General features: G+C 37.7%; 1 protein-coding gene across 1 annotated transcript in view; it reads left to right on the forward strand.

Moving 5' to 3' along the window:
* Window positions 1-954: 954 nt before the first annotated feature.
* PHIP (pleckstrin homology domain interacting protein) overlaps window positions 955-24,164 on the forward strand; it is a 96,565-nt gene continuing 73,355 nt past the window's right edge. Inside the window, exons 1-5 of the mRNA XM_018078175.2 lie at window positions 955-1,100; window positions 1,211-1,309; window positions 10,796-10,956; window positions 18,592-18,813; window positions 19,417-19,517. Coding sequence (XP_017933664.1) covers window positions 10,873-10,956; window positions 18,592-18,813; window positions 19,417-19,517 — 407 coding nt within the window. The 5' untranslated portion in view covers window positions 955-1,100; window positions 1,211-1,309; window positions 10,796-10,872. The remainder of the gene's footprint in view (window positions 1,101-1,210; window positions 1,310-10,795; window positions 10,957-18,591; window positions 18,814-19,416; window positions 19,518-24,164) is intronic.

The following is a 24,164-nucleotide window of genomic DNA, read 5'->3' on the forward strand; positions in this document are numbered from 1 at the left end:
TTCTCCATCTTAATTTATTATTTTAAATTTTTTTTGTTATAGTCTGAACTGACAATAGCTATGCATTTAAAAAATGCTATTTCTTCAGCAAAAGCCTTATGTTAGTAGAATTTTATTGTTGTCACATAAAATTCAAAACTTTTTTCCCCTTGTTAAATAAGACAGTTTTCTGCTTTAGAATTCTAGTAGTTCAAAAGAATGGACTGGTTTTGTCTGGAAGGTCATCAATACTGGTTATAATCAAGTACTGAGAAGTTCTGTTGCTGATAATAGGAACTTGTTTTGGTACTTTGCAGTTTAAAATTATAACCTGTTACAAAAGTTCGTAATTTTTGTAGTATAGTAGGGACCACATAAAGAATTTTAGAGTTGAATTACTTAAGCCAACATTTTTGTTAAAAAGTTTTAGATGTAAAATAAATAAAATAAATAATTAAATCCAGTTGTGGAGCTTCAACAAGATGTTGTAACTTAGGTGAATTGAGGCAGAGTGGTTTTGCATTTTCTTCTACAAAGCTCTGTTATTTATTTGGTATTTGTGAATCTTGCAAGAATTCTGTAAATGTTGCTGTTTTTACAGTCTTTGTCCCATCTTTATCTTACAGTAATTTAAATTGAACAGGCCACTGCTTAAATATAATATTGCATATATACTCTTTTTGTGATTATATGGGAGCTTATTCGTGTATGAGCAACTGTGATTTAAAGTCAGAAAGTAGTAAATACCAACAGTTCTCTGTACAAAGTGACATGTGCTGAATAGAAGTATTAATTAGGACCAGCTGGAATGAATTATTATACTTAAAGGTCATAATTTGTTTTTATCCCTAATATCCTATAATTTTCTTACAAATTTGTGTAACAGTTTGGGGAAAAAAGATTAAACTAGTAATGCATCAAAAATATTGTGTTGTTTATCAAATGTTTTGTTTGCTCTTTGATACAATAGGTGAAATATTACAGACACTTGGCACCTGATCACTTGCTTCAAATATGCCATCGACTTGGACCACTTCTAGAGCAAGAAATTCCACAAAGTGTCCCTGGAGTGCAGACGTTATTAGGAGCTGGCAGACAGTCTTTGCTTCGTACAAACAAAAGTATGAAATTTTTATGGGAACTTTGAGAGTTCTTGGTACTTCATGGGTTTCCTGTGGTTTTCTTTAAAAAAAAAAAAGGCATTTACCTAAATCTTTTTTGTTGCAAACAGGTTGCAAACATGTTGTATGGAAGGGATCTGCTCTTGCTGCTCTACATTGTGGAAGGCCTCCAGAGTCCCCTGTAAATTATGGCAGTCCACCTAGTATAGGTAAGTTCACTTTTATTCTGGCATTGCCATTATAATACCTAACTCCCAGGGTGATTGATGATTGTGATGATGAGAGCCAAGTAATAGTTCTGTCCTTATTTGTGTCACGTACTTTACTTTTTGTGTTTTTATTAAGATTGTATTGCCATATTTATTGTAAATTCATATACTAGTTCTGCTCTAAAGCTAACTTTTTCTTTGAAGTATAAAATTGAATAAAATACATTCAAACAGTGAATACATAAAAATAAAACTCTCTTTCTTAAAGATGTAATAAAGCTGCCAGTAGATAAATAATTAGTACTGTAGGACAGCAAGGCCTCCCATTGTTAGGAAGAGAAAGTCATGTCAACTGGTTTCCTTTGAGTCTTGCAGAAGTTATTCTTTTTGCTCTCTGGTCCATTCAGTAATTTTGTAGCTGTGCTTCAGTTTGCTTTGCTGTGCTGTATGGTGAAGTGTGCGTGTGCTGTCTGTACTGTTGAAAAACTGAAAGCTGAAGGTCAGTGGTATTATGGTTATTTTTAAGCTCTCATATGGTCCCTAAAACATGTTTGTTAGCTTTTAACCTTTTAAGAACCAAGATACATGTTTGTTTAGTTGCTAGAAGGATCAAGACTTGTGATATTTTAGGAGATTTAAAGACCACCCCATTTCTCTTAATCAAGAATAGAAAAGTGTGCAAAATCACTTGTCTTTTCATCTTTCTCTGTTGATGTCCAGGGAAGGGAGAAAATCTGATTAAGACCAAATTGTTAGTGTGGATTACACCAAAACGGGAGTGTTTTTTACCAAAATGGCAGTTGCAGATAGATGTGCAGTGGTGGATGAAAGTGGACAGAGAATATCCAATTGATTCGCTTTGGATGAGGTGCAGCAGCTTCTGCAAAGACAAAGGTTTCTGTCTTGGCAAAAAAGATAAGACTCTGGTTATAATGGGGAACTACTATATAACTATGTAACAATGCATAGAAGGTGTATATATACTATATAGTAACAAGGTATAAATAGATAGCCAAGTGCTATGAGGAGCAGAGACATTTTTAATGTGGTAACTTGCCATTACAATTTTTCAATCTCTAAACTCCTTTTGGAGGCTGTTGGTATAAGTTTTTAATGAATTTAGATAGATATATAAAACATAAAATATATAATTGAGGGAGCTTACTTTGTGCTATTTATATTTTTTTCTAATGTTGAAGGAACTCAAAATGAAATCTCAAAATACTCACCATTACACTTTATTCAGAGAATTATAGTTCTGTCCTAACAGCTGAAGCAGAACCGTGCTACAGCTACGCTCTTAAGTTGAGCACAACCAATTTTGCTTTGGTCAGATGGCAGAGTATTTAGTGTCCTAGTAGTATTGCCATTTTAAAGCACAAGTTGCATGCTTTCCATGATATTTTGTAGATGCTTGGAATATAGGAAGAGAAACATGGTTTTGCTTGGTTTTTAGAGCTGAGTTTTCAGAAGCTCCTCACCTGGTACATACATTGGTCAGAAGTGGTTCCCTCTAATGTAGCGCCTGCATCCATTCAATGTGGTTTTGTTTAGAGCTGCTATTTTGGTATTCATGTAGAGAGCTTTTTCTGCGTTGTGCTCTAGATGTGTGGGAGAAAATGCTTGTTGCCGAATTGAATAATCCCCCTCTTGAGTGGTTGTGCAATGGCATGATGATTGTAAACTTGAAAAATCTTGGACTGAAATAGCAGCTATTTCTGCAAGATGACTGTAGGACTGAGCTTTCTCATAGCTAAGATTCCTTTAGTGGTTGTTTAGCTTTTCTTTTACTTGCAAATACATTTTAAAATATGTTGTAGGAATCAGAATTGATAAGGACTGTTTTGCATTTTACTGTAACTTGCAGTATGTAGCAGCTGGTGTGTACTTTTTAAAGGGAAAAAGACCAGTGTATGAGGTCCATGGTAGCTGGAGTTCAAAAAAAGGTAGAGTTGCTGTGGTAGTGAAATTAAATGTTAAGAAAAATAACTTTCAGACTGTTTTTTGAGAAGAACAAGTCAGGCTTTTTAAAAATAAGTGTTATTTTTATTGAATCCTTTGCAGAGCACTGAATATTTGCAAAATTACAGTTATTTCAACATACCACTTTTTTCATGACCAGTAATTTCCTTTTCCAAACATTGAGATAAGTGCTGGTAACTGAATGTTTTCAACTGAAGTGTATTTGGATTTTTGGGATATTTGGTTCAGAGCTGCGTGTTAAAGCATTTGAGTTTGATTTGTCGTATTCTACTCTGATCTGTCAATGAAATGAGGAACTAGAATGGCACTTCTTCTATAAATTAAATTAGACATTTTTTCTGTTTCTTTAAATAACTTCCAGTGTTCCCACAGTGTGGGCAGTATGATGGGAAGTCTGTTCTTTATGTATTTGCTCAACAGAAAGAAAAAAAATAATTGGAACATATTATTTTTCAGGCTGTATGTATTTCAGGTGGATAACCTACTAATGTTTGAGGAGCAGAAAAGACACTGAAATCCTTTTACGTTGTGCAGGAAAACTTAATGCACATTTCAGTCAACATACAGAAATATTCATTTAGTTTTGTCTTCTTGGATGCAGAAAGGGAAAAAGAACTCTTTTTCCCTTTAATTTTCCCAGTAATCTTCAGGAACTGCTGAAAAAGAAAAGAACCTAAGCATAAACCCTGAAGAGCTTTGAGCTCAGAACTCAGTTGTCAAGTGCGAGGACCTGAATGAGACTGGCTTTTTGCCACAGACAGTGAAGAATATTTTTCCTGACCAGTGAAAATATCTGCCTTTCAAAAACAGTATTTCATGGTTTTGCAGAGTAATCCACCTCAAGAAAGGTTCTGAGGCATTTTACACTTTTTTCTGTTTTTTTTAAATGACGCTACTGTTTTGACTGTAAAGAGAATGCAAGGTTCTGAAAGCAGTGTGGATGTCTATTTTTACAAAAATAGTAAATACTTTAGACCTAAAAGCTAATCTAAGAGTACTTTGTGTAACTGTATTATTCTGTTAACTACGGTAAAAAAAATTAAGGAAAAGACTGCCTTTATGTTAAAAGATCTGTGTAAGAGTAACATCTTGTTATATATGTTTATTCAAGTCTAAAGTCAATTATACTTAAATAGATGACATGTTGTTATGCAAGAAAAAATGAGCTGTAGAAGGCTTATGGAACTTTGAGTAAAATACCAATGGAATAAATATATAGTAAAAGCAAGTGGAATTTCATTGAAGTCTGGGAAGTTTGGAAATGCTTGAGACTGTATTGCTTTAATTTGTTTTTGCCTTCTGCCTTTTGAAATATCTTAGCTCTTACCATTCTGAATTAGTAAGGGTTGCCAGTTACTTTCATCAAGCAAATTAATATTATATATGAAGTTTGAGATGTATATAGGATTTTTTGTATTTTCAGAAATACTCTATTTTCGAGTCTGTATACTTTTACCTTCATGATATGCCCAGGGACAAGTTCTGGCTTGATGGAATAACTAGCTTAACTACATTACTTGGTTGACAGTCATCTATAAGCCGAGAGGCTTAGAGTGCTGCATAGAGTTCAGAAGCTAAACAGAGGAATGGGAGGAAGGTAAAGTCAATTCAAACTGATTTTTTTTGGGTCTTGGACATCTTTGAAGAAGGGGAGGAAAAAAAAACTTCTCAACAGCCCAGAACTGAATGCTTGATATATTCAGTCTTACTATCTTGGAGAGTGAAAGGAGTTGTCTAGCAGTCTCTTCTTTACTATTATTTTTAACAGCTCTAAATCCCTCAGTATTCATTAGAGGACTGTCTAGCCTCTTAAGTTAATGAAACTTGATTCAATAAGGGTAAGAGTTGTAAGTGAGGTATATTTTTTGGGTGTCCTTCCAGGATTCTTCTGAGTCTTGTTCTATTTTAGTGTGAATGAAAGGAGAATGGAAGTGGACTCTGGTCTTCAGAACAGAACCTCCATTATTTAATACAACTCAAGAAAGGAAGAAAATGAAAGACTGTGTATGCTTTTTAAAAATGTAACTTATACTTGGCACAAACTGACTAGTGGATAAGGAAGATTACTATCCTCCATCTTTAAGGCATTTCACATTCAAGGATAAGACCATGTAAATAAAGTGATAGAATCAGTCACTTTAGTAAAATTAAAATAAGAAAGCCAAGGGGAAAAATAAGCATGGATAATACTGCCATATCTTTCAGACCCCCAAATTCATTTTCCTTTTAACAAATTGCTGTTTTTCTTTGAGCTGCTTGTTCTATTTTGGGTGGGGAGTGAGTTAGAGACTGTTTTGAAGAAACTTTGAAGGCATTCAGTTGGTGCCTGTTGCATGCCTTTTGAGTGGGAGAAAATCTACAGTCTTTTGTAAGTTCCACTGAAAACTCCCACTGCTTCACTTTTGAGTTTTACATTCTTCCTAGAGGTGAGTTTTACATTCTTCCTAGAGAAGCCAAACAAATAAGCTGCTTTTAACTCTTTGACATGTGGTTTTCAGATTAAAGTTGGCAGCAGTGAATTGTGACAGTAGAAGAAAGATTTTAAAAAACAGAGTACTGTTTTATTAAGTTTTAAGAGCCAAGCTCTTCATTCACAGTTTGGGTCCCTGAGTTGCCTTTATAAAAAAAAGAATCTATGCTCTTAGCTTTAGAGCTTAAGGTTAGAGCCTTTGGGTCAAGAATGACATGTTTCTTACTCTACCCCACTTACTTTTTTTTTTTTTTAACTCTAGTAAAATATCCTGAGCAATTTTTATTTGACCTGTCTTTCAAAGAAGGGTTAGACTAGATTTTCAGAGGTCCCTTCCAACTTCAAGCATTCTGTGTTTCTACAGTAACAGAAGTTGGAGTTCTTCTGGCATTAAATCTGGTGAGTGGATGTGAAGAGGGTTTTTACAGGTCTTTCAGCAGCAGAAGGAGCAGTAGGTCCTGCTGCAGAATGGGGCAGGACACCTGAAGTGGGACAAGAAGGAATCTCTGTGGAACTAAAGGTAGATCCTCCTCATCTCAGTCCTTGGGCAAGTGATGAAGCAAATATTCCTGGAAGCCAAAGTACAAAAAAAAAAAAAAAAAGAAAAAAAAAAGAAAACCAGTACACATTTAAGAGTTGTTGGCATTGATCTGTGAAGAAGTCATGCTTGACTAGCCCAATATCCTTTTAAATGAGATCAGTGGCTTGGAGGATGAGGGGACATTAATGAATGTTATTTATCCTGACTTCAACAAGGCTTTCTGAACCGACTCCCATAACATTCTCACTGACAAACTGAAAAGATCCGGGCAGAAGTGCTAGGATCAAAGGGCTGTGATCAGCAGGATGAATTCCAGCAACCGACATGAGAGCCAGTCACTCCAGAGGTTGGTACTAGAGCCAGTATTGTTCAACAGCTTCATTGGATGATGAAACACTGAGTTTTGCTAACAATGCAAAACTAGGAGAAGTGACTGATTGAGGAGGACCTTGACAGGGTGGAGAAATGGGTCAACAGGAATCTGATGAAGTTTTACAAAGGGAAGAGCAAAGGTTCTGCCCTTATAGAGGAATAACCTCATGCACCAGTGAACACTGGGGGTTGACCGACTGGAAAGCAGCTTTGTAGAGAACTGTCTGGCTGTCCTGGTGTTGAACATGTCAGACACCATGTGCCTTTGCACAAAACTCAAGCAGCATCCTGGGCTGCTGGAGGCAGTACATTGCCATTAGGTCTGGGATGTTCCTTCCCCTCTACTCATTTGATCACACCTGGACTGTGGGGTCCAGCTCCTCAGGAAAAGACAGATGTGGGCAGACTGTAGCTAGTCTAGCAAAGGACCAGGAAGATGATGAAGGAGGATTGAGGTATCTGTCATACAGGGAGAAGCCAAAGACCTGGGATTGTTTAGCCTTGAGAAGAGAAAGCGTGTTGGGGGCAGGGTGGTGGTAGGTCTTATCAATGGTTATAAATACTTGAAAGGGAGCATGTGATGAAGGTGGAGCCAGACTCTTCTCATTGGTGCATCCTGACAGGACAGAGGTCATGAACCAAAGCTGAAATAGAGGAACTTCAATTTAAACATAAGAAAACAGGTTTTGGGGGTGATCAGAGCTCTGATACAGGCTTCCCAGAGAGAAGTGTCCATCCTTGGAGGTATTCAAAACTGGACTGGACACAGCACTGCTCTCACTGACCCTAATCTTAGAAAAGATGATCTCTATAGCCTCCTTCCCTCCTCAGCCATTCAGTGCTTTGGTGATAGTAGACAATTTCAGTCTTTGAGACTGGTCATGTTGTATGAAGATGAGCCCAAAACGAGAAGCCACTACGTTTTATTTGGAAACAGTTGGTAAAAAATTGATAGCATCTTAAAATAATATAACTTGTGGCAAAGTTTTCTTTATATGTTCAAAATGTCAACAAATTTGCATCTTTCTCAGACATTGGTTTTTACTGATAAGTTACCTTCATTATTAAATATGAAGAATCCTGATTTTGAAACCAAAATATCATTTGGAAGTAAGTGGTGGTTTATTGTACTGTGTTTTGCAACAACCACTTAATAACATCAGCTTTTTTGTTTGTTTTCAATTTTATGTATTTATTTTTAAAGCAGAGTCATGGGTAAGCAGTAGGTGGGCATGTAAAACTAGGTTAATATTAATTTCCTTGGTCAGCCAGGCCTTGGATAGGAATTTTTTCAATGCAGTGTCCACTCCTCAATACCTTTCCAACAAGGAGCAAGCAATCTCTATTCTGTTATTTTCTTCATTCTCCAGCACTTCCCTTTATGTTGGTTGACTCACTGTAAGGCCCAACCAGCATTCTCTAACCCCTCCTGGGATCAAGTATCATTTTCCTTCCCTCCCTGATGTATAGTTTGTGGCAACTATTTAACTGCTTATACCTTTTCACTCTTCCTGTGATTAACACTGTGTTCATACTCATTTGTGCGAGGCCAAGTAAAGACAGAAAAGTGTTAATATGGCTAAAACAAGAGAGATATATTAGATTTCCTGTCACAGAGGCTTCTGATTTTACTTATTGTCCAAATGCAGTTAAAATCAAGCTAAATAGATTGGAGACTGTGTAAGACCTGATAAACATTGATGCTAGATATGTGTAACAATTGTTATACAACCAAGGCCTGTAATTTGTACAAAGGCGTTATTAACAGTTGGTAACCTTTCTCATCTTAGCTTGCACCAGAAAAATCAATTTTATTGTTTGGCTGCAGGAAATTTTGACACAGCTATTTTTAATTTTTACCTGTACTCTGGAGGAAAAAAAAGCTTATTCTGTTTGTTTATGTGTATTTGGGTTTTTTTGGAGGGATGTGTTTTGGATTTTGTTTGTTGGTTTTGGTTGGTTGGTGTTTGGTTTGTTGTTGGTTTGTTTTTTTTTTTTTGAGGGGGGTGTTTCTTATTTGGTTTTGTGTTTTTTGGTTTTTGTTTTTTTTTTTAAACTGTTGAGTGATTTGTCAGATTCCAAAACTGAATTTATCTTGTGCCTGAACTAATTTTGGTTTCCTGCTGTTCTGAAGTAGACTGTTGTCAAGGAAAAACTGTCATAAACCAAATGCAATTGCGTCTTTTCCTAGTATGAGGGGAAGGTGAAGATGTAATAGAGCCTTAAGATGTAGTGTGTCATTGACTAAAAGTGCTTTGCTCTACAACTAATGATTCCACTCCTTCACATAGCTTCTTGAACTAGGAAAACTTCCTTGAATCCTTGGGCTACGCTGGCAGTTAACTGAAATGCTTCAGGGATGTTCTTTTGGCCTGAGGCTAATGGGCTTGACACTTGGCCATACCACAAGAAGCTTTTGGTTCTTATAGAGTAGCTACAATCCAGCTGTAAAAATTTGCATATTTCATGTAGTTTCATCTGTGCTGGTTCATGAACCACTGCTGTGTTGATCTGCGCCAAACCTAGGTGATGCAGGAGGTTTGTAGCTGTTTCGCAGTCGATACTAGGGAGCAAGTTGTCCATGAGCCAGCAGTGTGCCCTTGTGGCCAAGAAGGCCAGTGGTATCCTAGGGTACATTAGGAAGAGCATTACCAGCAGGTTGAGGGAGATGATCCTGCCCCTCTACTCAGCCAGAGTGAGGTCTCGTCTTGAGTGCTGTGTCTGTTTCTGGGCTCCTCAGTACAAGAGAGACGTGGAGCTCCTGGAGCTGGTCCAGCAGAGGGCTATGAAGATGGTTTTTAAGGATCTAGAGCATCTCTCTTATAAGGAAAGGCTGAGAGAGTTGGGCCTGTTCATCCTTAAGAAGAGACAACTGAGAGGGGGACCTTATCAATGTATATGAGTATCTGAAGGGAGCGTGTAAAGAGGATGGAGCCAGGCTCTTCTTGGTGATGCCAAGGAATAAGATATGAAGCAATGGGCAGAAGCTGATGTGCAGAAAGTTCCACCTGAACACGAGGAAGGACTTCTTTACTGTGTGAGTGACTGCACACTGGAACAGCTTGCCCAGAGAGGTTGTAGTGTCTCCCTCACTGGAGCTATTGAAGAACCGTCATGATGCAATCCTGTGCTATGTGCTCTAGGATGACCATGCTTGAGCAGGGAGGTTGGACTGGATGACCCACTGTGATCTCTTCCACTCTTGCTTCCAACCTTCCAACACCATTCCTGTGTTTGAATGTTGTATTACCTGCCTTGTCGTAGTTCTGTAGAATATAACAGGTATTACCATTGCCATTCTTTGATCAAATGACGATATGGGGTGTGACTAATGTCTAGGTATCCGTGCACAGAAGTATTATACTTTGTTCCTTTATCATTGCATGAGTAACAGTTTAAAATTATTTACACTGAACTTTATTTTTTTCGCTGAATTTCTTGATGGAAGATTTTCATTTATTTAAAGTGAGTTCTTGTTCCTGGACCTTGTTAACTTTTAAACTTGAAAAAAATCCCAAGCTCTTTGAACAAGGTTTTGTTACTCAAAATCAGAAATTTCTGTAAGATTTGATATATTCATATGTAAACTTTTGTTTGGATATTGTTTTGTGTATGTGTGTTTGTTTAGCTGTAGTGGGTAGCAGGATTCTTAAAAAAATCTACTGATTGTCTTAAAAGTGTTGGATAAATGATTGAGTAGATCTCAATAAGAAGGTTACCTTGGAGAAGATTTGAATTTGTGCTGACCTTCAGTTAATAGCTACATGTAAGCTTTTACGTTTGTTACATTTGAGGTAGGTTACTCCTTCATGGAAGCTGCCTCAGTCCTTCTAAATTTCTTAACATGAGGTATAGAGTGAGAAGCATATGTTTTGGGCACTTGAAAGTTGTACTGCATCTTTACACTCTGCCTTGCAGTTTGGTACTTTTGTCATGTCTGTGTCATAGGCTACTTTGGTATGTATTTTTCTCTAACTAGGGCAAAAGGAGAGAATTACTATAGTAAACTGTTCATATGGCAAGTGGTCCAATGTTGAAATAAACTTTCCATCCTGTTCAAATATTTTAGTTTATGAGCGCAATATAAATGCTGTCTCTTTTTTCTTTACCCATTTGGTAGTGGATACCCTGTTTTCAAGAAAACTAAATGGAAAATACAGACTTGAACGCCTTGTGCCAACTGCAGTCTATCAACATATGAAGATGCACAAACGAATCTTAGGACACTTATCTTCTGTATACTGTGTAACTTTTGATCGGACTGGCAGGCGAATATTTACTGTGAGTACAAAATCTTTATTTTTGTAGATTTTTTTTAAGTGCACATAGTATGTCACCTAATTGTTTCCAGAAAATGAATATAGTATAGATACTGATTATGTATGAAGAGCAGATAAATGCTTTACTACTATTGCTCTCATTCTTGCTTTTTAGTAAACATACTGGTTTGCATGCATTTTAACCATTTTATTGGTTAAAATAGTTTTGACATAGGTTTCTTAAGACTAGATGTGATTGTGATTGCTGATCTGTGTAGTTCAGTGGGAAAACTGTTCTTTTTCAGTGGAAAGAATTTATCCTATGTAACTTCTTTTTTCTGGACTCATTTTCTCTATCAAAAACATAAACAAAACAATGGATCACCATCACAATTTGATTAGGAAGTCAGAACAATCAGTCTGTAAATACCGATTATTTTGACTCCTTTCTATAACTTTGTTAAATTTAAAGCATGGCTATTATGTTTACAGTCTGGTGATACACTTGCATTTGGTACAGCATGTTGAAGAAAACTAGAAAGCTGAAAATTCAGCTGAAAATTCACTGGTATATTGTAAAAACGTTGGTTCACAAACAAATTGTCTTTATGAGATCCTAGGATTTTTTTAAAAATACTAGTATTTTTAGTATTTTTAACTATTTACCTTTTTTTGTTGTTGTTCTTAAGACTTAAATATTAGACAGATGTCTGAAATCAGTACTGAATTGTGGGTTTCCCAAGGAATGGGGTTTATAAAACCAGACAGGTGTTAGTATAATTTGGATTTCTTGGTAAGTAGTCAATTTCACTAGAGACAAAGATATCATAAACACACACTTCATGCCAGTTGATGATGCTTTGGCTGCATTTTTTACCTTTCCACAAACATTGGATGTAATTAATACCTGTGTGGATTCAGGAGCTTAATTGTGTCCCTTTTAACGACATGGCAGATAACCGAACAATGCAGGTAAAACTACAGTTCAGGTTTCCTGTGTCATGTATTGCAGTCCTAACTTCTACAATTCTTTCAAGGTGGTTGTAAATATAATTTGCCCTTTTACCCACATACATTTTGCTTTATTGCATGGAGGGTTGTGTGGTTGCAGGGACGGACACTTGAAGCGTTTTGAACAGGCCTGTTTATTTGTTCATTTGTTACTCGAGGCATAGCAGAGACTCTTTTTCATATTTCTTTAGCTTTCATTGGCAAGCTAAGTCATAGGCATTAAAATCTTATGTCCTGTAGTTTATGCATGGTTAACCTGTCAGGAAAAGGACTCTCTGTTGTGGGTTTATTTTTTATGTGACATGGTAGAATGCATTGAAGATTTTATGTGTACCAGGTATAAAAAACGCACATGCTGACACTATTCACCTTAAAATAAAACCTTCTCTTTGTGCTTCCCAGATGAAGTGAATAAAACTCCTTCTTAAGGTCTTCTAATTCTTAATTTTTCTGCAACTTTCCCATGTTCCTAAAATCATTATTTCCAGAGATATACAAAACTTGTGTGTGTCTATGGTGATCATTCCTTGTTGCACATTCCCTTGCTTTTTGCAGTCTGATTTAAAAGTGGTTAAAGAGAGAGAATTCTCTTGACTGTAATAGCAGTTTGTTTCCAAGAGAGAAGTAGAAGAACCTGAAATGAAAAAGGGGGGGGGTAGTGCAGGGGGCAGGGCTCAACCTCAGAGCTTTGCTGGCAGTCCTTTGCTGACTGGTGTCCTTGAAAAAAAGTTCCCAGTTTAGATCATGATTACTTCAATCTGGTGTTAAACAAAGTCACTATAGAAATGAATTTTGGCTGCTGAATTTTTCATTTTGGAGGGCTTGGGACAGAACCTCTGCATTTTTAGGTAAATCTTTTTTGTATAGATGTTTAAGTGGTTGTTGGCAAATGGAAAACCAATGGATTGTATTCCACATTTCGGTAACATCCGAGTTGCTGTATCTGGCCTGTTGTAGTTGGTAGATGGATAAACAGTCATGAAACTGTTGTGTTGTAATTGCATCTATATAATGAAATGGTGCCAATTCTTTTCAATTTATACCACTATGACTTCTAAAGTCTCTAGTGTAGCGTGTAAATTTGCAGGCATCAGTAGGGAATTCTTCCTGCCTTCCTGCAACCTTCAGTGTGATGTTAGCTAGATAAGTTGTTTTAGATTTATAATTGTTTCTAGAAGATGCATCATAATTGTTTCCTGTTCTACCTGACCTCTGAGGGATTGAAAGCCTCTAAATTCAAGCTTTGTTCATGTTCTGTTTCAAATTAAAAGGAAAGAAAGTGATCTCAGCACATTTTTGAGTCATGCTCATCTGGGAGATGTTTTCTTTGCTAGAAAAATGATGCTTTTATTTTGCCTAAAGACAGTGGAAAAAGGACATTATGCATTTTTCCTACTAGCTTAGTAGATCTTTATTGTGTTCGCTTAGTAAGGATTTGGTAGCAGAGGAGCTGCAGTGGTGGCTTCTGTGAGAAGTTACCAGAAACTTCCCCCATGTTCAACAGAGTAAATGCCAGCCAGCTCCAAGATGGACCCACTGCTGGCCAGGGCCAAGCCCATCAGTGATGGTGGTAGTGCCTCTGGGATAATGTATTTAAGAAGGAGGAAAAAAATCCCAGGGCAACTGCATTCTGGAGAGAGGAGTGAAATTATGTGAGAGAAACAGCCCTGCAGACTCGAATGTGAGTGGAGGAGGAGGAGGTGCTTCAGTCTCTGGAGCAGAGATTCCCCTGCAGACTGTGGGGAAGACCTTGGTGAGGCAGGCTGTGCCCCTGCAGCCCATGGAGGTAGACACTTTATATTTCAGGTGTCTTGAAAAGTATGACTTGCAGAACCCCTGCAGGGTAATAGAAACAAGCATTGTCTTCTCTAGTTCCTGCACTACTTAACTTTCTGACTCCAAAGAGGGATGGCTGTCTCCTTTTTTCCCTACCTTTATCTTCCTGTCTCCTCTGAGATTACTCTTTCTAGGGAATAATAAAGGTTGTGTAATAGTCCGTGTAAGATTTCCAACTCAAGATTAATTTGTGTGTTTCTTGGCAGTTTCACTTCAGCCCACAAGTGTGTGTAATGGTAGGAAAATGAACCGACTTTACTCCATACCTTGGCAATGCGGTCACCAATTCTCTCTTGGTGTTGAACTTGTTCTAGGATTCACTTTTGACAGATGCTTTTTAATAGGCACATAATTCCTAGCAGTTGTAGATATAACCTTGGAAACGTGAGCTATGGTGTAAGCCAGTGCTCTTACTAGTAGAACTGCAACAGTATTTTAAGAGTTGTGGATTGTTCCGCTCAGTTCAGATGTAATCACATGAATTTATTTGAACTCTAATATTGTTATCTTGCCAAGATGCTGCAGAATTTACAATTTTGCCTTGTTTTTTTAATTTTTTTTTTCACTTTTCCTTCTCTCTCTTCCTCCTCCTCTCCCCCTCCCCTTTTTTTCTTGTTGAGATTTGGCTGACAGTCATTTTTCTCTGCAATAGAGATGTATAACACATGCCTCTATAGCCAGCTGGAAGGGAGCAGGCTTGTTTTATGCTGATCTTCTTTTCTTGGTTTGCTGTTATTAAATAGACCTCTGGGGACCCTCCAGGTGTCATTAGATCCCAGAAATTTATTTTTTCTTGCTGATCATTTTACATCTTTACATTATCAGTGAGTGATTTCCACCTTTTAAAGTATTTTGGCAGTTTTGGTTTCACCATTCCCTACTACTTTCAGGTCTCTCTTTTGAGCAGTGAGACTGTTATTTGCAGTGTTACACACATGCAAGCATGTGTAGGCTTTTGTCTCTGCTTGTTGGGTTTCTTGATGTTGACTGCATTTTCGAGAAGAATATACAACCTTCTTCATACTCTAAAGTCTTACATCATGATAACAGAACAACAGGAGCTGATACTATCATTCAGATAATTATTTCATCAAGTAGGTGGACAGTTTGAAGCTTTAGATATAGAAGTGCTAATTTGAATAGAAACAGGAACATTTATGGAAACTTATTAGTTGAGGAGCATGGGGGGGGAAACCAAATCTAAGTGCTTTATAGGTGCTTGTATTTTTGTTTTAAGGGAGCAAAGGGGTGAAAACTGAATCTGCTTAGAGCTTTATAAGGAGAATTTAGAGAAAAAAGGGGCCCTTTTTCCTGTAAACTGCTTTTAAAGCTCTGTGCAGCACGTTTGCTAGTTCTGTTATAAATCCTATCTAAGATGGTACTTTGGTAGTCATTTTACCACAGAAATGAAAGTATATCATAATACAATTATTTGACGTGAACCTCAAAAGTCACAGATTACAGAATGATTGGGTTTGGAAGGGACCTCTAGAGATCACCTAGTCCAATCCCACACTGCTAAAGCAGGTAAAGCCAAAAGACTCACTCAGTGAACCCACTCCTTGTCATCCTGGCCTGCCCCTGTATCCATCCACAGCAGCAACTACCTGAAAGGAGATGGGTGTCAGTCTCTTCTCCCAGGCAACTAGCAGTAGGACTTAAGTAGGTCTTAAGCTCTGCCAGGGGAGGTTTAGTTTGGATATTAGGAAAAAAGTTTTTACAGACAGAGTAATCAGACACTGGAATGGGCTGCCCAGGGAGGTGGTGGATTTACTGTCCCTGAAAGTTTTTAGGATGAGACTGGATGTGGCACTTAGTGCCACGGTCTAGTGACCATGGCAGTGTCGGACCTAGGGTTGGATTTGGTCTCAGAGGTCTTTTCCAACCCAGATGATTCTATGATTCTAAGAGAAATTACAGAATTTATGTTGTTCTTACTTCTAGGCGGCTCTATTTTTTTTTTTATTTTTTTTTTTTTAGATAATGTCCTAAGTATATTGGAAAAATTGAAGATTAGGTCTTTGGCACTGTCCAAAACTTTGGAAAACTATGCCTATTAGTAAGGTGCTCTAGCATGCTTGAGGTGTAGAACTCAAATGTAAAAGCAATGGGGTGGTTTGATTATTGTGCAGTTTTGTCTATGGGATATTTTTTTCTTTGGATCCTATTATAACTGCATTAACAGAGTAACTTATCATTAGAACAAAAATCAAGGGCTTTGGTGATTTCTAGTTTGTGGAAGTGCTGCAGATGTGCAGGGGAGAGAAAGCTTTTTGTTTGGATACTGAAGGATGTGAAATGGTGCATAAGAGGCAAATATGGGGCAAAAACATTGTTTTCAGCAGAGTGGCCAATCTGTTGATGAGAGGAAACTGTTAGAATACGAAAGATGTGGGAGGGAGGCAACAAACCACAGTCACATGAGGATGTGATAGACCAGGTGGGTAAGCAAAGAATGTGAGGTGATGTAGACAGGAGAAACCTGGAAAACAACAAAACTGAAGAGGGCCCGCCCCAAGTATGTACACAGATCAAGAAACAAATTATGGAGAAAGCTTTCATGCTTGGAGAAATCATCCTGACTACGCACTTACCTGAATTGCCTGTACATTAGTGCATGCACTATGGAGAAACGTAGGAGGATTTGGAATTACATATGTAGTTGCTGGGCTACGATCTCTTCAGGACCAAAGAGCTGGAGTGGGGTTGGGTAGCTCACAGAACTGGGTTGCTGCTGTGGATGGATACAGGCTCTTCAGAAGGGGCAGGCCAGGATGACAACAAGTGGGAGTTTTCATGGAGCTTTGCCTGGGGACAGGTGATGAGTCAGCTGAGAGGTCGTGGATGAGGGTTAAAGACAGACCAGCGTGGGTGACATTGGGGTATGTATCTGCTACAGGCTGCTTGATCAGGAAGAAGTAGATGAAGCTGCAAATGTTACTCCTGTTTTCAGGAAGGGCAAGAAGGTTGTTCCAGGCAACTACAGACCATTGATATTCGTCTTTATCACCTGAGAAAGTAATGAAGCAAATCCTTCTGAAAGCCACTTCCAAACATATCAACAATAACAAGGTGATCAGTGTAGATCTATGAAGCAGAAATTATTCCTGTCCAACTTGATAACCTTATATGATGAAAGAACTAAGTTGGAAGGGGAACAGAGTGGATCTTGTTTTTCCTGACTGAAGCAAGGCTTTCAATGCTGTCTCCCATAACATCCTTACCAACAAACTAATGAGGTACAGGCTTGATGTACACTTGACAGTGAGACTGAAAATTCCCTGAACTGCCAGGTTCAAAGGGTTGTGATTAGTGGTACGAGGTCCAGCTGGAGGGCAGTCAATATGGGTGTACCACAGGGTTTGGTACTGAGACCAGTACTCTTTTAATATTTCCCTTAAAGACCTGGGTGATGGAACAAGAGGGTGCCTACAGTAAATTTGCAGAAGATACACATGAGTGGTGGATACATCATCCTGGGCAACTGCTCTAACTGACCCTACTTGAACAGGGATTTTGGACTAGACCAAAGTATCTTCCCACCTCAGTGATATTATGGTTCTACTTGTCCATTACTGTTAACTCTACAGACTGTAGTTTTGTTTCCTGGGCTGGCACCATAGCAGTCAGATGAGGGAAATGTGTTCTGCAGAGTCTGCGTATGGAAGTTTTATGCATAGATGGAGCTAGTATAGGCTGTACCATTGCTCTCCTTACCCAAAAGGCAGAAAATTTAATTATAAACAAGCTTCCCTTACTATCTCCTTTGTCTAGGAGACCTGGCCCTTTTTTATAAAAGGTGAATGATAGTATTGCCCTGCCTTCTGGCTTCTGTAAAGTATAAATGCTAGATAAACTTTTTCAGAGGCACTGTAAGTAGATGCAATAGGAAAAACTTGGGTGAAATTTTATAATGATGGTGTCACATTGTAGCTTGCTCTAGCACCTGCATGTGTCCAGTTGCAGATCAGTGCTCCAGATGTTAAAACCCAGGTTTGTATTGCTTCTGAATTTGACTAAATGTATTAAATGTTTACAGTAAATTTCGTCTGTCAGTGTGTCTGTGCAGTGTTCAAATATCATTGTATTAAGGTGCAAAGATACTTAGACTTTCAGGAAGGCATGAAAATGCGAAGATAAATGGAGGAATGAATTCTTAATTTTTTTTCCTGGGCTCTGAATTCATTGTATACAGGCAAGCAGCTGTTAGAATTGTGGGAAGACCAGCAAAACTTGAGTTTCAAATATGAATATGTAGATGAAGCCTCTGAAGTTTGTTGAGAAAGTGGTCATTTCAGTGTTTGTTTATGTGAATATCAAAGGAGATTTATATTATTTAGACTTAATAATGGAATAGCTGTTCACACACGCTCTTTACCTCTGTTACTGTGGTAAGTATACTACTAATGCTGGTAGGGCATCATGATCAAACTAGGAAGATAAGGAACATAAGTGGGTGTAATACTGAATGACAAACGCTGAACCAATTCCTAATTCACTGTCACGTTTAATGTAAATTTTTATTTTAATGTATTGCAACAACTTCTTCAGTTTGTGCTGGATTTTTGGAAAAAGTGTCTTACTGAAGCATAAACCAATTTGCTGTGGGATTTGTGATCTATATTATATATGCATCATGCTTTGCATATACTCTTGAGAATCAATGTAAACTTGTGTTTTGAATGCGGTATGGAAAACTGTGGGGAATATCTGTATGTCATTAGTTTTGTCTTTCACTTCATTGTGTTAGTTAACTCTAACATCAAAACAGCCAATGGTATGGTTGAAATTATTTCTACCTTACTTTTAGGGATCAGATGATTGCCTTGTAAAAATCTGGGCAACTGATGATGGAAGGTTGTTGGCTACCCTGAGAGGGCATGCAGCTGAAATATCTGATATGGCAGTAAACTATGAAAACACCATGATAGCTGCTGGAAGCTGTGATAAAATGATCAGAGTTTGGTGCCTTCGAACTTGTGCACCCCTAGCAGTTCTGCAGGGCCACAGTGCATCTATAACATCATTGCAGGTAGGTTTTTGCTGTGCAAAAATGCGTCATTTGATTGAGAAAAGAACCACCTGAGAATGTGCAGTGTAATAAAATTGCGTGCCTGGTAACTAAGCCCTGAAGTAAGAAGGAATTTTCATGGTATGCATTGTGAAATAACACATTTACTGTCAAAATACCTGACCTTGAAGAACACCAGACATAATCCTTGTTCAAAAAAAATGCATGACGCATGTGGGCAGTTCTGTTTTGAAGTATCATTCCTTTGCAGGCTTGTGATTCTGGGCACAGGTGCATTGAGTAAGAACTGCAGTCACTGCAGTACTTTGGTTTGCTTTTGTTTAGAGTTGCATGCTGTTGTGCAACTTGGATGGTGGGGAGGGAGGGAGAACCCAGAGTGCTTTGGCAAGTAACCCAGAAGGTTGTTCTGAAGGAAGAGCGACTCTGGACAGCACTGTGTTATTCTGGTGTTCATTGCAATTTGTTTTCCTTAAATATGGTTTGGTATTTGATTTTGTTTAAATTTTTTTTTTTGGTGAGAAGTCAATGACTTACAGAACTTCTTAGCACATCTGGAACAGATTAACAGGAGAACTTTTCTTTTTTTCTTCTCCCTTCCCCCAGTTCTCTCCACTGTGCAGTGGCTCAAAGAGATACTTATCTTCAACCGGGGCTGATGGAACAATATGCTTTTGGCTGTGGGATGCTGGTACCCTTAAAATAAAGTTAGTTGCTATTTTATTTGTTACTATTTCTTTTTATGTAATTAAAAATGATGTAGAAATGCTGGAGAAAAATTTGACTAAAACAAAACTTGTCATTGGCTGGTTCAGTGTGTGATTGTTGGGTATGATATACTTCTGATGTAGCTATAGTGTGGGGTGATGCAGTATATCTGATAATTTAGAAAAAAATGTCTACTGTTGGGGTTTTTTTGTGTAATATAATGTCAAAGTTGACGCTTTTTTGCTCTGTTGTCATCTCTTAATCTCAAGTGAAATGAAAATTAGATTCATAATATGACTGCAATTTAGACTTCAAAATCTATTTTCTAAGGAGACAATAATGTCCTAGTATAAATTAGGATGGGATACTTTTGATGTTTATTCTTTCCTTGTCTATATTACTTTTTCACAGTTTGCTTTACTGTAGCATAGCAGAAGGCAGAATTCTTGGGCAGCTGTGTATTGGTGGCTGAAGTTGAGCCTTAAGTTTCTGCCTTCAAAAATAGTAAAAATATTGTCAGGACTTTCAAATAGTTTTTTAAAATCAGTTTGTTCAGTAGCTTTCAAATGCTTTTTGCTCTTTCTTTTCCTTTATCATAAAACACCTGTAGCTTAAAATTGGAAATGTTTTTTTAGTAATCATTAGTGATTTAGCTTTGAGGATGGCATGTGTTCTTCTGGATGTATACTCCTGGCAGGTAGGTTCCATTTTCTTGTAGTTTTGGTAATCGCTGTACAATCTTTTTCTTGCATTGTGTGATGAGGTTATGCAGAGCTTGCAGGCACATTTGCTTAGGTCCTTTTCTAGTTGCCTAGACCCTAACTATTTTCATGTTCTCTGGATGTTTTGTCTCTTTTTTTGGTACTATAACAACCTGAGACGTGACTTCATTTAATCCGCTACTGCCTAGTGCAGACTGTAATCAAAGTAAGACTCACTCCCTTACTGAGGAGTGTGAAGGAGGAGTTGCTACCTTGCCACCATTTTATTTTTCTTAAGGTTTCCTAAGTCTGAGCTCTTGTTGACAAGATATCTTGATCATTTACAAATAATTGCAAACCTTTTGAGCCCACATTTCTTTCTTTTACCTTTTTTCTTTTGTTCTTGTTTTCCTCCTTTTCCTAAGTAAAGTTTGAGTCTATGGAAATAAATTTTGAAACAAATTCTGTCTTTAGAGAGTAGTGGAATCCTTGAGAGTTAAGTAGGTTATACTATATGAACTGGCAGATGAATGCTTAGAAATTATCAATGGTTGGTTGAATCATGGAGTTGGATGGGATTTATCTTGAGGTAAAACTTAGGGAGGGAGAAAACTGGCACTAGTTATGATAGGAGATTCTCAAGGGATTCCTTTCCATGGGGATATGTAATTGTAGAATGAAAATTTTCAGTGAGATGTGCTCAGCAAATATTAAAAGAAGATATTTGAGTAATGCTTTCATGTGTAAGTAGTCAGCAGATTTGATTAGACAGTGACATAGAGAAAACAGATTAGTTCAGCTGTCTCATGCGGCACAACAAGGAAGTGGTCTAGTAACCCATGTCACACCAATGATTCATGTTTCTTAACAACAGAGTGCAGATTAAATTCTGTGACCGGATTTTTTCTTCCCTTTTTACCTTCTGTTCTGCAAGTATTTTTATATGTGGTGTTTGAGAAGAGAGAGGAAGCCATTAGGCTGTATTTCTTCAGTCTGAAAAAAAGCAAATGGATGAAGATGAGTCATGTACAGTCATGAGTGTGTTGAGGAGGGCATGTAATGAATAATTGCTTGTTGGCCCTTGTGATTCTAGAGGATATCAAGTGAAGGTAGCAAGTTCCAAATTGCAAGGAGGTGGTTCTTTACAAAACATGAAACTACGTTACGAAACTCCTTGCCGCAGGGTATTATGCATTATATGAGGATATTAAAAGGCATAACTCTGTGCTTTTTCTTTTTATAGGTCTTTGTTTGAACTTAGTAGAGCTGTTATGTATTTGAAATAATTGATGCTTTTTGATCCAAGGTAAAACTTGATAAAAATGTGGTAAAGTCTAAATAAGACACATATATGTCTTTTGGGACTGGAACATAACTGTATGTCCCTTATAATATCAAATAATTGGGCACCTCAAAAATCTTAATTTCCTGAACTGAACTAGTTCAGGGAAACTCGTTAGTTACAGGAAGGTTTTTCTAACTGTGATCATTATGCTTATTCCAGTAAACCAAAATAAAGGATACTGGAAAACTAGGAGTCCAGTGTGATTCCCCCCCGAGACTGCATTGCATGGCCAGCACATCTCAGTAATAAGTTTGTTGTTGTAACAGTTTTCAGTGAGGTGATTGCCCTTCCTTACATGTTTAGATCTGGTTCGGCTTCCAGAACTGTGGAAACATGGCTGGTTCCCTCCACATCCATTCAGTAATATGCTGGGGGAAAAAAAAGTACTAGCAATATAAGAGCATCAAAGGAAAGAAAGAGGCCTGTTAATTTTCTCATAAGGCCCTTAGGGAGGTTACTTTTTAAAAACATGATGTGTAGGCCATCTGGAAGAGAGAATCACTGGTGAAGTGGGAAGTTTGTCCTGTAAAAAATACAGACATGCTTCTGTTGAGTATCTCTAAAGAGGAGGAAAGCTGGCAAACAAGATCTGTTACCACAGTTATTCAGGCTCTGAGCTTGCTGCCCCGTATCTTGGTTCCAACACCACTCCCACCACAGGAAGGAGAAACTGGAGCTTTCAAGCAAGACCAAGAGTTTGAGTAGTACAGGTGAAGGGTGCTGTAACAGTCTTAAGTCAGAACTTGATTTCATGCTCCTTCTGAGCTTGACTGCAGTCTGTCCTTCAAGAATGCAATTGCTATCAGTGATGTGTGTTACTAAATTATCCAATACTTCAAATGGTGACTGATGGTGAAGCTGAAATTTTAGCTACTTTAAAAAAAAAGTGCAGATATCCCACCCCTTACTTTTTGTGCTGAGCACTGCTTGAATCATATGGCAGTGGGGTAAGAGTATGAGATGTTGGGGAGCCTCATGATGATCATGTAGTTGATTGAAGTTTCAAGATGATTGACAGTGCCAACAGTACTTTGCTGAATTTTTTTGTGAAATACTGGAAAGGCAGAGTTGAGGTACGCTATTGTGTTCAGTGTGCTCTTGAATTAAAAATAATCAGTTTTGTTTTTAACTGCACTGAGAAGTGTTTCAGTGGAACCTGGCTTGGATGTTTTGGTCTACTGTATCAATTCCCTGTCTTTAACTGGAAATTGCACTTAGTTTCTCCTGGGAAGAACTCTCTGAAGGGAATCTTTGTAGCTTCTTCAGGAGATGAGGAAATTCAAAATTGTTCCTATTTCCCCACTTATTTTATAAGATCAAATATTATGGAGCAATTATTTCTCTCTAGAGATGATGAAAAATTGGAAAGCTCACTACCTTGAAAACTGTAGTATTTGCCATTAAAATAGACTTTGACATTGCTTAAGCCTTCTGATGCCTAGTGCCTTACTCCAGTTGTGTTTTCCTTTTTTTTTTTTAATCTCTGCAAATGTTTGTTTCATTCTTAGATTGCAAAAATTCTTGTAATTCAGCTTTGCCAGCAACTCTGCTGCAGTTAATTAATTAACACTATCTCTGAAATTAGAGTCTTCCCATCTTGGTCTCTCAATTTTTTTTATAACCTTATTAATTGAGGCATGTTCAGTATTTGGGTCAGGCTTATAGCCCAGTCAGGGGATGTTTGGTGACAGAGCTCTGTTTTAATGAACTGCAAAAGGACACATTACAGTAGATTTGGTGTCATAGGATGAAACACAGACATTGGCACAGTTGACCACAAAATTCTCACATTGTTCAAAGGAGAGTGAGCAACTTTGTTCACATGCTTCTGTGACCAGTGTGAATGCATGTTCTTCAGTGTTATAGAACCTTCTGTGTGCTGCTTTTCTTACATTGAAAAGATTTCTGACCAGGCAGTTACCATGTATGCCTAAAAGCAGTAACATTCCAAGTAGATCAATTCAGTTTCCAAAAAGAAGGATGATAAGATTGGTTGTTGCTTCAGGCAAAGAATTCAAAGGATGTGGCCCAAACAAGATGGGAAAACAGTTGAAAATTTAGGCAATGGAGACTTTTCCTGGATTCAATCTTCTGTTACTATTCTGGGTGGATAGAAAACACAGGAGTTAGATCCTGTGTCAGTTGACAGTAGGGAGGAAAGAGAAAAATCTGCCTTGGGTCATCAGAAATTGAAAAATAACGTGCTTCAAATTGAAGGGAGAATTATTACAACTGGTCAGTGCATCAAAATTAAATTAGTTGCAGTGCAAAATATTTGCATATGTATCTTCTTTGAGACAAGAGAGTTATTGTTCTGCTTCTGCCACCTGTTTGGATCACAAGTTTCCAGTGTTAGCCTGTTACTGACAGACCATATGAACAAGGCAGTATAACTGTCTCACAGATTTGGATAGAAGAGCTTACTGTACTGCTTTTATTCTCTTCTATATTTTTTTCTCCCCTCATTTTAAAAAGAGGGAAAAAACCACATGAAAAATGTGTACTGATGATTTTTGACATTCCTGTTTTTGGACAACACATTGATTTCTCAATTGTCCTCAGTGTGATGTGATACTTTCTATCTGCTTTCTTATGCAGAA

Source organism: Manacus vitellinus, unplaced genomic scaffold (genome assembly GCF_001715985.3).
Source record: "Manacus vitellinus isolate BGI_N305 unplaced genomic scaffold, ASM171598v3 scaffold_4_pilon, whole genome shotgun sequence".
In the NCBI taxonomy this organism is placed as follows: domain Eukaryota; kingdom Metazoa; phylum Chordata; class Aves; order Passeriformes; family Pipridae; genus Manacus; species Manacus vitellinus.